Source organism: Copadichromis virginalis, linkage group LG14 (assembly GCF_057382275.1).
Source record: "Copadichromis virginalis isolate Kocher_CV1m ecotype Utaka linkage group LG14, C_Virginalis_male_GT1.1, whole genome shotgun sequence".
In the NCBI taxonomy this organism is placed as follows: Eukaryota; Metazoa; Chordata; class Actinopteri; order Cichliformes; family Cichlidae; genus Copadichromis; species Copadichromis virginalis.
This window is the reverse complement of record NC_140631.1, coordinates 28,206,415-28,224,258: the sequence shown is the minus strand read 5'-3', so window position 1 is coordinate 28,224,258 and position 17,844 is coordinate 28,206,415. Positions and strand designations below refer to the sequence as shown.

The following is a 17,844-nucleotide window of genomic DNA, read 5'->3' as shown; positions in this document are numbered from 1 at the left end:
AAGTATATATGTATTTATGTTTGTTTTATGGTGATGTCTTCTATATGTTAACTGTTTGGTTTTTTGAACTTCAACACAGCCTTGGCACAGCAAGGACTTCATTTGCAAGCTTTTGAATTGTTCTTTAGGGAGTCCCAGCCATCAGCCTCAATGTCTCCCATCCTCCTGAAGACCGTTTTCATTAAAGATTCATACAAGAAAATTGCCTCCAACAGTAGTGCGATGCATTCCTAGTTCAAGCGCTCCTAGGCAAAATGAGAGTAAATACTGTGCAGGCATGTGAATTGTGATGAATGCAACACTGTATTTAATATCAACCATGTCAACTGTTAATGGTGCCAAAGGTTTTTAGCTGAGCAGTGCGCCATCTTTCCAGCTTAACAGCGTGGATGTGATTCCATTATGTGCTTGTTCTCATTGTTAAACTACAGCTCAGCTTCTGGTCCAGAATTTTCATAAATTCAGCAAGTAATTGTTATTTGTCTTGTTATTAAGAATTCTGAGTTGCACATCAGCTGCACCAGTATTTGCATGTTTATTCATTCATGTCAACCATCTGGAGCTATTTGGTAACACACCGTTTGGATTCAAATGGAATTATTTACCACAAATTAAAAGGCAAGTAAAGTGCAATAGTTAGCTACTTTGGAGAGTGACCTATATAATATGTAACATCATTGGTTGCTGTGGCCCTAGGGTTTGGAATGTGACTAATCCACAACAGCTGTATGATGTCTTTATTCTGCTCAGTGTTCAAGATGACAGAAAAACAGCATCAAAAACATATTTCTTTTATAAGCTATTTCATAGGGAAAATTCTGGAATTGCTTAATTATATATTATCCGTGTACAGCTAACAGTTATTTTGAAACCAAATGACAAGAAAGTAGGAGAAAATTTAAAAGAGGCTGCATGAGGCTGCAAAAGCATAACGTAAAAAAACAAAACAAAACTGCAATATCAGAAACCTTGACCAGAAGCTATTCCTGATGTTTTCATCAGTTCTCTCTGATTCAAGGACTTTCACCTCCCACTCACAACCTCACTGTTTATGCTGAAACAATAAGGTGCAGGTAAGCCTGCATCAAAATGCAGCATCAGTGGCACTGTGTGAGACCTCTAGTACAATATGTGCACCTCTAAAGAGCACAGCACGATTTCTGAAAATGTAAAAATCCAGAAGGAGATAAAACCACTATATTAAAACCTGAGGCTTTTTATTGGAGGTTTTTGAAATTCATCTGGTCAGGGATTGCTTGTATGGATTACAGCTAGCCCCTAGGGTAACAAACATGGTGTATATATGAGCTGTACACCTGCTACAGTGCTGAAAGGTTCAGGGAATGGAGGCTTGGAGCATATGAAACAGTGCTTTCTTCTTTCATGTCATTTGCTTTCCACAATCCCTCTACTACTCAAAAGGCTTTACTCCCAGTATGTTTTTTAATACCTTCCCCAAGTTTAGCAGTATTTTTTCCTGTATCATTTTCTCTCTGACATCCCTTCATTTTGAATCCCCCATCTGTTCTCTTTAGAGTACCCAGCTGAGATACTGATAGTACTCACAGAGTTCAAAATAATGACAAAGATAAAAGAATTGGCAGCTGAAGCAAAAACATGAGTCACTCCCAACTTAAAGTTTACCCGATCACTGTGGAATTGTTTTCTTTTTTAATGTCCAAAGACACAACTGAATATATTTCTGTCAAAGCTGAACAGGGAGCCTTTGTACAAGCAGGTCCAGTTAGTACTTGATGAAAATGAGATTCTCAAATACAAACTGAAAATAAGATTTTACACAAATTAGTCTTTCACACCAAACTGCTAATAAATCGTTTCATCGTCACAAATCACTATTCTCTGATCTGGGAAACTGTCTTCTTTCAAATGCATCTCCTTAATAACAAAATAGCTGATTGTGGAAGTACTGTGTAAGTATTCATTTCACTGATTATAAAAGGAAATCGTGTCTTTGATGGTTCTGATGATCACAGTGGGCGTGAAAAGAAAAAATTAATTTAAAAGTGGCAAAGCATGATATTTCCTGACAGGAACAGAAAGATTAAGGGTGGGATCTACCCTGTCACCTCCCATGAACATCCTGCACAAATCTTTCACACCACTCTTTCTACTCTCTCATCTGTGAAATGTGCTTCATGGCACAGATAGGGTGTCTATTGCTTTTAATTTGCAGGGCAAAGACACAGAGTAGAGAGAGGTAAACAATAAGGAAAAAGCACAGATTTTCCCCATATGGCATTGCTGCTAATTTGAAATAAGAGAATGCAGAGTATAATCCAATTAGATTTGGAGCATTCAGAAACAGAATCAGTGAACGGTGACGTATGGAAATGTGAAAACACTGTTTGTAACCGCTACAAAAGTCAGATAAAGCCAAAGCAATCAGTGACTGAGGAGATACTTAATAAGAATGTATCACTACTACTACTAATTGTTAATGTTTTAGTTTTCACTTTAAATCTGACAAAAAATTATATTAAAAAACAGTGCTGAAGTGTAGCAGAGAGACCCTTTAAGGTGACAGTCAGCAGTCATGGTGAATCTTTTTCATTTGGCGGCAACCTTTAAGGCCCAGATAGCAGGTCATTCCCTAATGTTCCTTAAACTGCAGTGTACCAGTGTGAACCTGGTACAGCAATTACTTTGACAAGACAGACTGTTTTTGTCTGTGCACAGAGACCCCAGAAGATATTTAGCAATCTAAATAGTCAACAAAAGGTTATTCAGGGCCGGAACCCTCCTATTAAACTGGTGTTTAATGCATAAACAGATTTAGCAAGACTCTAAACAAATATTTTCTACTTTGGATAATAGATAAAAGTAAGAGGGCATGAGCATCCTCTGTCAAATGACAGAAAAGTACGTGGACAAGTTCAGACTATCGAACTTTGCAACTTGCTCATCGTTAATGAGAAGGTTAATGTGCCAGGGCACTGAGTGAATTAAATTTATTTGCACTTGAACTAATTAAATAAACATCAAAATGAAAAAATGACATGTAAAGAAAACTCATGAAAACTTATGGAAGCATAATTTGTTTCCAGAAAGGCCACTCAGATCATCCGGGGGGGGAATCAATCTTCTATCTTATACAGATGGATATATTATAAAGGATTCTTCAGATTTACCTCCAGATACACAATATAACCATCCCTCCCAAACAGTGGTCACAAATCAGTCCAAATGTGTGGTAGTGGGCACATCTGCCATATTGAGATAATCCATCCCACCTCACAGGTGTGCCACATCAGGATGCTGATCTGACATCATGAGTAGTGCACAGGTGTACCTCAGACTGCCCACAACAAAAGGCCACCCTGGAATGTGCAGTTTTGTCTCACAGCAAAATGCCACAGATGCCACAAGCAATGAGGGAGCGTGCAATCGGCATGCTGACAGCAGGAATGTCAACCAGATCTGTCGCCCGTGCATTGAATGTTCATTTCTCAACCATAAGCCGTCTCCACAGGCGTTTCAGAGAATATGGCAGCACATCCAACCGGCCTCACAACCGCAGACCTCGTGTAACCACACCAGCCCAGGACCTCCACATCCAGCAGGTTCACCTCCAAGATCGTCTGAGACCAGCCACCCAGACAGCTGCTGGAACAATTGGTTTGCACAACCAAACAATTTCTGCACAAACTGTCAGAAACCGTCTCAGGGACGCTCAACTGCATGCCCGTCGTCCTCATCGGGGTCTTGACCTGACTCCAGCTCGTCGCCGTAACAGACTTGTGTGGGCAAATGCTCACATTCGATGGCGTCTGGCACGTTGGAGAGGTGTGCGCTTCACGGATGAATCATGGTTCACATTGTTCAGGGCAGATGGCAGCTGAGAATGTCCCAGTTCTTGCATGGCCAGCATACTCACCGGACATGTCACCCATTGAGCATGTTCGAGATGTGCTTGACCGGCGTATACGACAGCGTGTACCAGTTCCCACGAATATCCAACAACCTCGCACAGCCATTGAAGTGGAGTGGACCAACATTCCACAGGCCACAATTGACAATCTGATAGACTCCATGCGACGATGTGTTGCACTACATGAGGCAAATGGTGGTCACACCAGATACTGACCGGTTCTGGGTCCCCAGACCCCCAATAGCGCAAAAAACTGCACATTCCAGGGTGGCCTTTTGTTGTGGGCAGTCTGAGGTACACCTGTGCACTACTCATGATGTCAGATCAGCATCCTGATGTGGCACACCTGTGAGGTGGGATGGATTATCTCAATATGGCAGATGTGCCCACTACCACACATTTGGACTGATTTGTGACCACTGTTTGGGAGGGATGGTTATATTGCGTATCTGGAATGAATTTTAGGTCTCTACGTCCATCCCATGGGGAATGGGAGCAGTAACAAAGGTGTTGCGTTTATATTTTTGTTGAGTGTAGATAATGGATATTAAATACCACAGAAGTGAAAGTAAAAATTAATTAGAAACTCTTCCTGAATTCTAAATCATGGAGGTGGGAATCTGAGAGTCTACAGTAATATATGTGAACTTGTATTAGTAGTGATGAATTCAGTCTAACTTCATTTCAGAGAAATTTTGGAAGTAAAAAACTTGGCATTCTGCACTTGCCCTACTTCAAGTGTACATCTTCAAAAAAAGAAGCAGTTTTTTTTATGTATTTTAATTTGTCACATGACCCCAGAGGTTATGCTGAAAACACACTTTTAGTGTGTTTTTAAAATGTATTATGTCATTTTAAAATCTGGAAAAGAATAAAATTATACTTTTATGCTGTTTAAATGTTATTCAGTGAATAATTTACATAAATATTTTATGGATTCCCTGAGAGACATCCCGTTCATAATCTCTGGGGTTTAATAGCACACCCTTTGCAGCTATAACAGCTTTAACTCTTTTCAAAAGGCTTTCAACAAAGTGTGTTTGGGAGTTTTTGACTATTCTTTCAGAAGCGCATTTATGAGGTCAGACGCTGATGTTGGGTGAGAACAACGTATTGTATGTAAAAATGCATAGGGTTTAATAAATGCATTAAAATGGCACAATAACCTATCATAAAAACAAGAAAAAATGTCAAAAAAATGTTTACAACTAAAAATTATATTATTATTTATTAGGTACATAGCAAACTGAACTCATGTTTTTATGCCCAAATTTGAGCTTCAGGAATTAATCAAGCATAACACTTAACTACAAAAGTTTTTTTTTTCACCTCTTCAGGAATGCAAGCAAATAGCTGTAACTTGGCATCTTAATCAAAAAATAATATTAGCAATACATATATATTTTGAGTGACAATTTGATTAACTATTATAAAAGCACAAGTATAATTACCAATACTATTAATTTTGGGCAGCTCTGATATAACTCTTACATTCGGTGATGGTCTAATAAACTTGTTAAGCACTGCTAGAAATTATACAAGTAACAGGACTGAATGCTTTAGTAATACAATAATTCAGAGGCAAATAGTTATGTTTAAAGGTTAGTGGTAAAGTGTCAGTGTCCTGATCTACACAGTAAATCATAACAAATTGCATAAAAAATAAACTGGAAATTTGAACTGAAATACACATTTGTATGCTAATTACTATGATAACTTCGTTTGAAGAAGTCAGCTAGATTTAGAAAGCAGCGTTTAAAACGGTAATATGGAGAGCAACCAATCCTAGAGCGCCACGTCAATATCTAGTTGCTGAAAATGTTGACGGCATTATTATGCGACATGCCAGATGGAAAACAGCAAGTATCTCGGATGTGACACTTTTTCAAGGGGATGTTGTTGTTTAATAAGTGAGTTAGAGGGGCGCAATTTAGGTTTGGGGTGTAGTCATCGAGAACCCAACTGTCAGTGGCTACGTGAGTGTCACCGCATATTTTTGAAGTGAAATATTTAGTTCGTAAATCCACTGAATATTGCTGGTTAGCGAGTAGCTGTAAGCCGTTAACGGACGTTACCGTTGCCTGCCTCTAACCGCAACATGAGCTATGGATATGGCGGCGGTGGAGGAGGAAGAAGAGGTAGAAGAGGAGGTCGCGGGCACAGAGATGACAGCAGAGAAAGATGGGAAAGGGGAGGTGGAGGAGGCTCGAGAGGAAACATGTCCGAATTTGACCCGGATCGGGGAGGAGGTGGGCAAAGAGACCGTCCTCCTCCACACCTGAAGGGCCGTGAGATTGGACTGTGGTACGCAAGATATGGAGCCGTTAGGAGGAAGCAAGCTGACCGGAGATCGGTATGGACTGTGCTTGAAGTCATGCTCATTGTAAACATGGAAGGTCTGTCTGTATAACTGCAGTCACCCTGTTAGCAGGGGCGGATCTAGAGAAATTTTCTTAGGGTGGCATGAGGGTGGCAAAGAAATCAAATGGGGTGGCAAAATCAAAGCCTCCCCCCCCCCCCCCCCCCCAAACACATATGCAGGTGGTTACATATGGTTAAAATGACTTAAATGCAGTAAGTATACACATTTTTCATATAAATATTTTCTATAACTTAATTATTCTCTGTAGTCCACATAATTAAACACTTTAGTTACATAAAACATGTGAGTTTTGATTGTATGTACTGTATAGCCTGTATAATAAATAAATAGATATGTAGCCCAATAAGTATAAAATCCAGAAAGCTACACAACATGGGGCGGTTCATTTACAAACACAAGTCTAACTTAAGTTTCACACTGTTTTTTGTTAGAAAACAATCACATTGTTAGATGCTTAAATTACACAATATGTCAGAAATCTGCACTGTCATGAACAAAAATGTAAACCTAATTTTTCATGATTTGTTGGATCAACCCACAGAGGTCTGTAATACAACAGCCGTTTTTGACTCCTTTTGAGTTTATGTTTGTATTTCACCCTCAAAGTGTTTCATTTTATTTTTTCCCCCTTGCCTTGTTTGGTGTCATTCTTTTCAGCTCAACTGAATTTAGTTGTTCTTTCACTGACATACTGCATTAGTATTACTGATCTGAAATCACACAAATAACTTAAAATCCTAGTAGCATTTTTTTTTTACTGTAAAAAAAACCACAGACATGTTGAGTAAATTTTTATAACCTGAAATGCAAATATAAATTGTACATTTTGTAAATGTATACAACTATTTATCTAAAAATGCAGCCAATACACCTGCTGTTTTTTTTTTTTTCATTTTATGCAACCATTTAAAAATATTACTAAAACTAAAATGAGAGAACAATCAGGTTTCGCAATAAGATGCCCCACAAATGATGTGTGCCAGTAAAAAAAAAAGTTTGTCCACCAAAAGACAGGAGAGCAGCACGGATAAATCTGCAGGCCTGACAGCAGGGCCCTATTTCAGGAAGCCGGTTTAGAAAACTCAGAGTGAAAAACGATACTCAGGGTTGAGTAACCCCGAACTGTCCAACTCGGAATATTCGGTTTCAGAAAGGCTGATAACAATTAGTTCAATCAACGCGGAGTTGCTTTAACCCCAAATTAAGCGCGCGCACGAGGATACATAAAGCCCTGATTAGTGGAGCACAGATTAAGCGAGTCACCATGGAGACGGAGGGAAAGAAGGCGCGGTCAATGTATTTTACAGCGCTTGAGGCCGAAATTCTGATGGCAGTATATGCCGATAACATGCAAATTTTGCAGAAAAAAAGTAACACAGGCTCAGCTGCAAAAGAAAGAGAGCATGCATGGCAAAACATAGCCGACAGAGTCAATGCGTGAGTGTTAATATAAACATTGATCTAGGGATTTCCACCCATTTAACACGTTATTTTATTATATTTTATTTTTTATTTCATACATTTTATTTTGTGATGTGATGTGAGTGCAGGTGCAACCCAACAGGCCCCAAACGTTCCTGGCAGCAAGTAAAAATGAAATATAAAAATATAGTCCAAACAGGTATGGTGTAATTGTATTATGAGCCATAGTGTCTGTTTGTCCGATGTAAATCAATTGCAGTTAGAGGCTACATTAATTTCCCCTCTGTAAGCACTTATTGAAATTATCTGAGCATTACAAGTACATATTTGCTTACTCTGTATGCTCAAATGTGACCCGTTATGGCCACTAGAAAAAAAGCGGAGGCCCGAAAAACAGGTGGGGTCCTCCACCACCACCACTCACAGAGCCTGGCCACTTGGCTTCCACATTTGTGATAATGTTGGCAGCATCACATATGATCTTCACAGTGCAGAGAACACAAATTAGCATCCATTACTAATAATGAAATAATTTGTTAGTTTGAAATGCTACAGGGAACTATGTACCTGCACATTAATGCTGTGGAAAGACTTCCTGTTCACATAGTCTCCTTCATTTACTGAAGGAGCAATGATTGGAATGCGAGTGCCATCTATACAGCCAATCACGTCTGGGAACTGTGAGAATAAATGTAAAATTTAAGCAGTAGTTTAAGTATCACCACATCATGAATTAAGTTTTGTTCATCCTGCTACCTGCAATTTTGTGGCATCCCTCTTTGATAAATCTTGTGGGTCTATGACCGGGGAACACCACAAACGAGTACAGGAGACGTTTCAGTGCAACTGTAACATTCCTGACTGCCCGACAGACGGTAGCCTTGGAAACGTGCTCAGCGTCACCAATATTATACAGAAAGCTCCCGTTTGCAAAAAACCGAAGTGCGATACAAATAATATGTACAGAACTGAGAGGATGTCCACGATGTGTCACATGAGCAATATATGGCCTGAGGATGTTATTCAAATAAATTGTAGATTGTGCTGAAAAACGGTAACGTTCACACAGGAAATCATCAGGAAATGATAAAATGTCCAAACGCGCTCTAATCACTCTCTCCCGGCGGAGAGCTCTGCGGAGAATTTGGGCTTCAACATCTACTGGCTCTTCAAGGAAGGGACACGCCATGTCTGACACTTCCTACAGTCAGGTTTCCGACAAAGAGGCGGAGAACGTCAGGGTTAGTTGAAGTAAACCTGCTAGGGGGCAGGTTAGCTTCACGGAGTGTGTCGTCATAGTAACTCACTCAGAATTAATCTAAACTCGCTTTGTGAAACCGAAAACCCAGAGTTTTCGTTAACTCAGGGTATACTTACTCAGAGTTTGCACTAAACCGGCTTCCTGAAATAGGGCCCAGGTGTATCACTCCGCTGGTTTTCTACTTAGTGACAGTGTTTACACTGCAATGTGCCTTTGTGAAATTCATTAGTGCCCTCACTGACACACAAAACAAAACGACTACACAACAGAATGCAGAACTACACAAGACAACCCAACACACTAAGTATACACTCCACACTAAACGTCACAAATGGCCACATCTAAAAACTCTCTCTAACTCGCTGTCTCTCTCTCTCCCTTGCTCGCTCTGTCTCGCTGCCGTTACCGTCACTCCTAAAACTTTTCCCTCTTCCTAAACAACCAAATCCCACGTGTTGACTTTTTTTTTTTTTTTTTAAATTGGTCGACATGGTACATATTTCCAGCGATAGGAAAGAGGTGGCTTTTTTCCTTTCTTTACTGTTTTCGCGCTGTCCTTACAAAACGCTTAAAACACACACACACACACACACACACACACACACACACACACACACACACACACACACACACACACACACACACACACACAAACGTGACGACAGTATTTAGAAAAAAGCGTGGCTTATATATATTATTGTAACTCTGGATTTACTGGCCTGTAATTAAAATTTAAAAACTTTGAAGTCCAAACTTTCAATGTGGGCTGAAATAGAGACCCAGCGTGGCTGCAACTTGTTGCTATGTCAGCTTAAAATAGTCATGTGATTTAGAGGTGCAGCGTGTCGGTGGACCACAGGGGGTTCATAACACTCACCTTCATTCCATTTCCAGAGTGTAACATCCACCCACCTGTGTAAAATCCGAAATTCCCATGGTGTTGTTCAGAATGTGCTCTGGCACAATCATAAGCATCGCTTGCTACTGAAAACAAGGAAAAAGCCGGTCCTGTTGTGGGCTGAACCATTTGTTAATGGTGGAGCGGGGGGACACTATGCAATATATACAGTTTTAGCATTTATATTCACTGTTGACTGTAACTACGCTCAAACTGTTAATGCTATCGTATTGTAATTAACAACACTGTCATATGCAAAACTGGGGTGGCAAGGGATCATTTTAGGGTGGCACTTGCCACCCCATGCCACCCTTCTAGATCTGCCCCTGCCTGTTAGGAGCAGATCTTTGAGCACATCAAAGTGTGGGAAGCTGATTGGAAAATTGCTCACTGTGTGCACAGAAAGCATTCACACTGATCTGAACATGGGCAGTAAGTCACATTTTCCCCTGCTGGTTAACAGACAGTTGCTTGTACAATATATAAGAATGGTAATAATTATATATAAAATATTATTAATAATAATACTAATAATACAAACACACCACCACCACCATCATTATATACTGAATAAATATCCAATCTGTCATTGTGTTTAAAAAAAAAAAAGGATTACTTACACAGCACAATTCAAAACTACATCTACAACAGTAAGTATTTCTGTTACATATTTATCTTCTTACATCAGGAATTAGTCCGAGACAGGTCCCTGTCTTCAAAGTGTTAATGAGTAGTATTTTCTTTTTCAGTGGTATAAAGGGAAATTTGGAAAAACACTGTTGCAAGGTCATAGCTAACTTTCCTTTTCCCATTTGCTTGTGCAGCGGGCAGTGGTCCAGATGGATGAGGCAAGAGAGCAACACATTACCAAACTGCTTAACTCTGTCCAGAATGACCAGCTCGGCCCAGAAAGGGGCCGCAGGGATGAAAGAGCCTCGACCTCTGACAGCTGGCAAACAGCTGCCAGGGATAGTGCCCACTGGTGAGAGAGGCTTGTATAGCTTTATCAATTGTCGTTACTAACTTATAATGAATTAGTAGGAAAGCTAGACAGAATAGTAAAATTTCAGTTATTTCTTCCCCTTTGACTACTGACATCATGACTAATTTAGCGTGTCTATCATCATTAGTTACTTTGATGGGGATTTGCCTGAAGAGGAAAAAACTAAGACTGAGGTCAAATGGGAGGAAGAAGAAGGTAGTCCAGGCCAGAAGAAAGCAACTGGCAAATCACAAAGGTAACTTTGTGTAAAAATGTGTGATTTTTTTATTTTTTTAAATCATTTAGAAATTCTGCAGAACAAATAGTAATGTAAGGTTTTCCAGGTAATATTGGATGTTTATACCGCTGAATCTTTTTTTTTTCTTCTAGTCACTCTACAACAGCGGTTAAAGATGAGCCGCCAGATCAATGGGATGAAGAAGATCAGGAAGAGGAGGCGGCGAAACCAGTTATTAAAGATAAGGATCTGGAGTTCTTACATCAAGAAGTAGTCCGAGACAGGTCCCTGGATGACTACTTGAAGAGAGATCTGCAGAGTAAGAAATCAGATGGAAAGTACAAAGAAATGCTGGTAAGAGTTTTCAGTGGTATAAAATCTAGGTTTAAGTTTCTAGCATGAACATATTTATTAAAATAGCTAAGGTGGGGACAAGGTGGGATTTTTTTGGTAGTTTAGCATGTTTAGTGCCTTTAGATAACAACATTACTACTATACTAGTCATTTGTTGTCATTTAATGTCCAAAAGTCCAATTTAATTAATTAATTAGTGTTTTTAATAAGAAAAATTAAAAGTAATGGGTTTCATTCAGTTGAAAGGTTCTATGTTTGGGGAAAAAAAAAAAGAAAAAAAAAAAGAATGTTGCCCAAATGCATTGCTGCATTGGCTGTATGTAAGTAGCTTTTGTTTATGTTTGTGTAAATAAGTAAATGTTTATTATATTTATACATTTAAATTGTTTAGTGCAAAATTTTACTGTGGAAATAGGTGTGCAAAGTTTAATTTATGTACAAGATGATGTGTAATGGAAAAGTATTCTTACCAAGTATTCAATCAATTTATCATAATGTTATCATGCTACATCATTTCAAGTGGTTACCACTGTATTAGTGAGGTACTGCGCAGAGTCAGTATTTATCTTTGGTTATTAGAATTGGATAACTTCTGATGTGCTAGGACTGTTCCCATTATGGAATTTTTCTTTTTAAAGTATCTGTTCCTAATTTTATTGAATTTTTATCTCATTATTTTACTCCTCATCTGTTCTTTTTGTCTTCAGAAATTCAGGGAAAAACTACCATCTTATGGGAAAAAAGAGGCAAGTATTTCACATGCAAATGTGCTTTTATCATGAATCACTAGTTCTGCTAAGACTTCATTACTGGTTTTCAGATTTGATTTATTTATTTTTTTGTTATTGTTTGCTTTCCTGCCTCATCTGTAAATCACTCCTCTTCAACCTCCTGATCTCAGGAGCTGGTAACGCTGATCAATTCTAACCGTGTCCTAGTGGTGAGTGGGGAAACAGGATGTGGCAAAACCACTCAGGTCACTCAGTTCATCCTGGATGACTATATCAACAGAGGCATGGGCTCAATGTGCCGTGTGGTCTGCACACAGCCTCGACGCATCAGTGCCATCTCGGTATGTACTCTGCTGGCCTCTGAAGGATTATATGTTGTTGTGTGCCTACTGATTTTAATGTGGTTGCCATGGCAATGCTTCTATTATGCTGCTTCTCTATGGGATAGGTCAGGCAGTCATTTTTGATTCCTAGCAGACCTGTTGGTTCTCTGTCCAAGGCTAGCTTCTCTGCCATCAAATGTGTCTTTATAACCAATCAGAATTAGGCTTATGCATAGAGGCATCACTGTTCAGTGTTAGCTGTTAATAAGAGTGCATGCACATGTGCCTCTAAGCCACTGCATAGGTTAAATACTAAGAACCTTTGTCACTGTGAGCCAGAGAGCAGTGCAAATTTACACAAACACAGCACCATGAGTCCAGCCACACACACACACACACACAATAACAGTAGAGAACCTATGAAAGAATGTGATCTGTCTGTGAATGAATGCAAAGTACAAACTTCCACACTTAACTAAAATTAAACAATGAAATAAAAGGGCAAAATAATTAGTTTGATTAAAAAAAGATATGGATATATTTTTAAAATCTTTTTATTGTGGAAAATATTTGTCTCCTTCCTGATTTCTTGCATATTTATATTGAATAAATAAATGGCAAATGCACTGTTTCCTTACATCGCCCTTTTCTACTCTACACAAGCCTACATGACATGTCTCATTCACCTAAGTGCTTTCTATGTCCAAGGATACTATGGCATGCAGACTGGAGTAAACAGGGAACGAACCACCAGCTTTCTGACTAGTGAATGATCTGCTCTACTCCCTGAGCTATATTTCATAAATACAAAATGCAGAACTTGAGTGATGATTTTCTTTAATAAGGGGAAAGCTTAAAACCTGCATGGCCCTGTTCGAAAAAGCAATTGCCCCTTAAACATAACAACTGGTTGTTACTTTGATGACATAAAAATAATGCGATGCATTTGCATACAGCAAAATTTCGGCATCGCTCATATAGAAATTATTACTTTTTTGCAATACAATGCTGTCTCTCCTCTTAAATCCTATTTGTGTGTGTGTGCTGTTCCTATCAGGTTGCAGAGCGTGTAGCGGCTGAGAGGGCAGAAAGTGTTGGGAATGGGAATTCATGTGGTTACCAAATCCGCCTGCAGAGGTACACAACACTTTCGAGAAGTGCTCATGCTTAAAATTCTTTCTCCTGAAACTTGAGATCTGGTCAATGTGGAGGCCATTTGACTACAGTGAACTCATTGTCATGTTTAGGATGTTTAAGAAAGACCAGACAAAGATTTTCCATTTTTCCGTTTTCTAATTTTGATGAGCTGCTGTGAATTGTGGCCTCAATTTCCTGTTCTGAACCAAGAGAGTAGTGGCACTCGTGGCCCATCAGTTTTAGGCTGACCTGTTGTGCTTTCAGAGATGCTCTTTTTTTATTTTATTTGAGTTACTTTTACCTTCGTATTAGCTCGAAGCAGACTGGCCTTTCTCTTCTGACCAGCTAAGGATTTTCACCCAGAGAACTGCTGCTTACTGGATTATCTTTTTCTGACCATTTGCTGTCCATTGAAGATAGTTGCTCTCTTGGCCATGTCTACATGCCCGAATGCATTAAGTTGCTACTATATGAGCAAATATCTAATTGGCTGATTAGATATTTGCATTAACAAGCAGTTGAACAGTCATGCCTAACAAAGTGGCCAGGGATTGTATGAAGGTGAAATTAGGCTCACTGTATATTTAATTGACATTCTGTAATTGGTTTAGAGGCTAAGAAACCAAAAGCAATACTTATGTTTAGAAAGCTCATTTCCCTTAGATCTGATATGGTTAAGAGTCCAGCCACAGCAGGTTAAATTGATGGGAGCGCTGTTGCAGAAATCAGACTGTTTTATTTCCCTCCCTGATTACGTCTGTCTATTTCAGACTGAGCTTGCTGTTTTCAAGGTTGGCGGTAACAGCTGAGGCTTTGTGGTTTAGACTGAAGTTGGTGATATCAGCCAGCATGATCAGAGTAGGAACAGATTTAGACATCTTAAACACAGATTTTGACATAGTTAGCAGTTTTAACACATGACATATGTTATAGCTCATTAATATTTAAATTAAAAGCTTACTGAGCTCAGATGTTCTGCATGAGATCTACAGCGTGTTATATTTTTTATGTATACATAGTCTACATAGACTTGGTGAAAGGACTCAAGATGGATACATGAAATGTGTGGGTTAATGAACGCCATAAAATGATTTTTCTTAAAAACACACTCATTAAACATCTGCAGCAAGAATTTAACAAAAGCAATTTGCTGTTGTGCAGCCTGAGCGAACAGTGATTTATACAATAGGGGAGTATGCTGATTTCTATTGGATTTTTTTCTATAATAAAATACCCAATTCTGCTTGTTATTTACTGTCTGATTTTTCACAATTGATTTAGCTTACTGATAGTAGTCAGTACTCACTCCATAGGCTATCATTGCCAAAGTCATGTTGGTTAATCCACTACTCACAGTCACTGATGAAAATGAAGGTGACAGAATCTTCTCACTATGTGCAAGGTTTGGGTAACAGCCAGGTAAAGCAGCCAGCTGTGTCAGTGCTAGAGTGTTTGTGAAACAGGATCCAGAGTATTTGTGAATAAATACGCAGTGAACATGTTGCTCTGCAATACTACAGTATAGAAATGTGTGGTTACAACTGTATTCTACTATGAATGTCTTGCCATTGATACATGTTGCTCTGTATTTATATACCAGTCCAGAAGACTCACTGTTTTTCGTGGTGCTTTTGCTGGTTTTACTCTCTTTTGATTTTTGTGAAATATACATTAATTCTTTGGACTTCAGGCTTCACAAAAAAAGAAAAGAATATTATATCGTGTAATTAGTCTCCTCTTCTTGGCACATTAATCTTGCATCAGTTATACAACAAACCCTTTTAGAAGGCTCAGTTGTTAATGAATTTTGTTTTATCAGATATCATATGAAAGGCAGTTCCTACAGTGATAACTTTAAAATAAGAGAAGCTATTTTGTAATTAATTGAATAAACCTTTCAGCATTAGTACATAAACAAAGCATGGATAAATCTTCTTACTGTAGTGCACTGTAGCATACTACAATTCTGTTACATATTGTAGTATAATATTTGGTATCAGCAACATTTTATTTTCACTTCTATGTAAAGGTTAAACATAAAAGTGGTGCTTATTTAAAGTAAAGTAGCAAAAATAGTGGAAATGCAACACAGTTAACTGTTACAAAACCTAAGTTCATTTCTCAGAGAAGTCCTGCTTTTATTTTGGTGACCTTACTTTAAATTTTCTAAATTGCACAGATGTAAGAGTATCTTTTTCTTTCTTTTTTTTTTCTCCCATTTTCCAGCCGGTTACCAAGGAGACAAGGTTCGATCCTGTACTGTACAACAGGCATTATTCTTCAGTGGCTTCGCTCAGACCCGTGAGTTTGCTTCCACCTCTGCCTTCTCATCCTGTATACATCTTTTCCCTGTACATCTTCTCTGCTTTTTCCCCTATATCTCCACTCCAGCCATTCCTTTGTTTGTCACTCTGTTTTGTCCCCATTGATTTGGGGTTGACGCTACTGTTTGTGGAAGATTCATTAGTATGGGTCCCCATTTTCTGTTGACTCATTCCTCCATGCTCGTCTTTGCATTCTAAGTGCCTTCAGAAAAAGAAATACAGACTAAGTGAAAGTGCCAGCTTTTCCTTGTTGTCTCACTTCATGCTCTTTCGTTAGCACGACTCTAGTGAGTCATTTCAGGGCTACCCTTTTCTGACTAAACTGCATTTTTGGTGTTAAGCTAAATTCGCACATCACTTTGCTTACAAGTGGACGTCTGTATGGACTGTAGCTCTGTTAAATACTTTCTAAAAAAATTATTTTTGGGTAACGTCTGTGCCTTGTGAAATTATTTTAAATAATTTAAATCTCACTTAAAAGTACTTAAAAATGTAGTACCATTAATTGAAACTTGTAAGATCTTTAAAGAGAAACAAGAGAGAATTTGTAAAAAGAAGAAAAAAAGTCAACCAATATTGGGTTTTTTTGTTTGTTTTTTTAACTCTTTAGACAGAAAAAGGCAAAAAAAATAAAAAATTGCTCACCTTTTTTGCTTTTATTGTCAGATTGTTGTCGAGTATCAGTCACCTGGTGCTGGATGAAATCCATGAGAGAAACCTGCAATCAGACGTTTTGCTCATCATTGTAAAGGACTTACTCAACCTCCGAGATGACCTTAAGATCATTCTCATGAGTGCCACGCTCAACGCAGAGAAGTTTTCCCAATATTTTGGTGTGTAGCTCACTAATTTCTTCACCAAATTGTCAGCAAAAGTTTTGCAGTTCTAATAAGTTGAGCTGTTCCTCTTTCTCGCCGCTCACGGTTTTGTTCTCGGTTTAGACAACTGCCCAATGATCCACATTCCTGGTTTGACGTTCCCAGTGGAGGAGTTCCTACTTGAGGACATTATAGAGATGACCAGGTAGAACCACTTTTCTACCAAACACACATGTACATGCACAAAGACACATTGGGACCTCGTATAAACTAGGCTGGGTTTCTCTGCTAGGTATCGCCCCCAGAATCAGGACCGTCGCCCCTCATGGAAGAGAGGTTTTTGGCAGGGGCGAAACTCCAGACCTGAGAAAGAGGAGAAAGAGGCTGAATACAAGGAAAGCTGGCCATGTTACGCACGAACACTACAGGGCAGGTGAGTTGGTGAGAAAATCAGGCTACTTAAATTGGAAGAACAGCTGCCAGTTTTTTGGGGTTTTTTTAGGTAGGAAGCAGGAGGATTTGTGAGACTCGTAGTTTTGAGTAAATACATTTCTTTTAAAGTTCTGATTTAATGAAGATTAAATATAGAGAATTATGGTTTTGATCTACAAACAGTAAGAGAAAGATGAGTGCTTGAAACTGATGTCTGATGCATTTGTTACATAAACACAGCTACAATTAAAGTGCACCATCACAGACAGTTCCAAGGTCTGCTTAGTACAGACACAGCAACACTGTAGCTTAGTTGCTTTTGTTCAAAACATAATTACAGCTGTGAAGGACTTTGCTTTGCCAATTTGACACTTACTAAATTTTTTGGGTGCAAATTTCTCTCTAATAACTGCTTTAAAATTTTTAAGACAATCCCACAACACAACAGAATGGAGATAAGATGCCACTAGACACACCTGCAATATAACAACAGAGGCTCTAAACAGGAGACAGAAGATTGTTCATGTCTACGTGACTGGATTCCACTTCAAAAACTATTTCAGTTTAATTTTAAAGTAATCCTGGACATGATCCAGTTTGAATACTATAGGTAAGGAATTCGATATGTTGATACCCTGAACAGAAAAGGCTA

The 17,844-nt window shown here is 38.8% G+C and overlaps 1 protein-coding gene across 1 annotated transcript in view; it reads left to right on the top strand.

Moving 5' to 3' along the window:
* The first annotated feature begins 5,689 nt into the window (after positions 1-5,689).
* The window catches only part of dhx36 (DEAH (Asp-Glu-Ala-His) box polypeptide 36), a 31,009-nt gene continuing 18,854 nt past the window's right edge, over positions 5,690-17,844 (top strand). Inside the window, exons 1-11 of the mRNA XM_085430298.1 lie at positions 5,690-6,242; positions 10,678-10,835; positions 10,984-11,091; positions 11,226-11,427; positions 12,135-12,173; positions 12,329-12,499; positions 13,539-13,618; positions 15,845-15,919; positions 16,609-16,775; positions 16,884-16,965; positions 17,053-17,193. Coding sequence (XP_085286424.1) covers positions 5,988-6,242; positions 10,678-10,835; positions 10,984-11,091; positions 11,226-11,427; positions 12,135-12,173; positions 12,329-12,499; positions 13,539-13,618; positions 15,845-15,919; positions 16,609-16,775; positions 16,884-16,965; positions 17,053-17,193 — 1,478 coding nt within the window. The 5' untranslated portion in view covers positions 5,690-5,987. The remainder of the gene's footprint in view (positions 6,243-10,677; positions 10,836-10,983; positions 11,092-11,225; positions 11,428-12,134; positions 12,174-12,328; positions 12,500-13,538; positions 13,619-15,844; positions 15,920-16,608; positions 16,776-16,883; positions 16,966-17,052; positions 17,194-17,844) is intronic.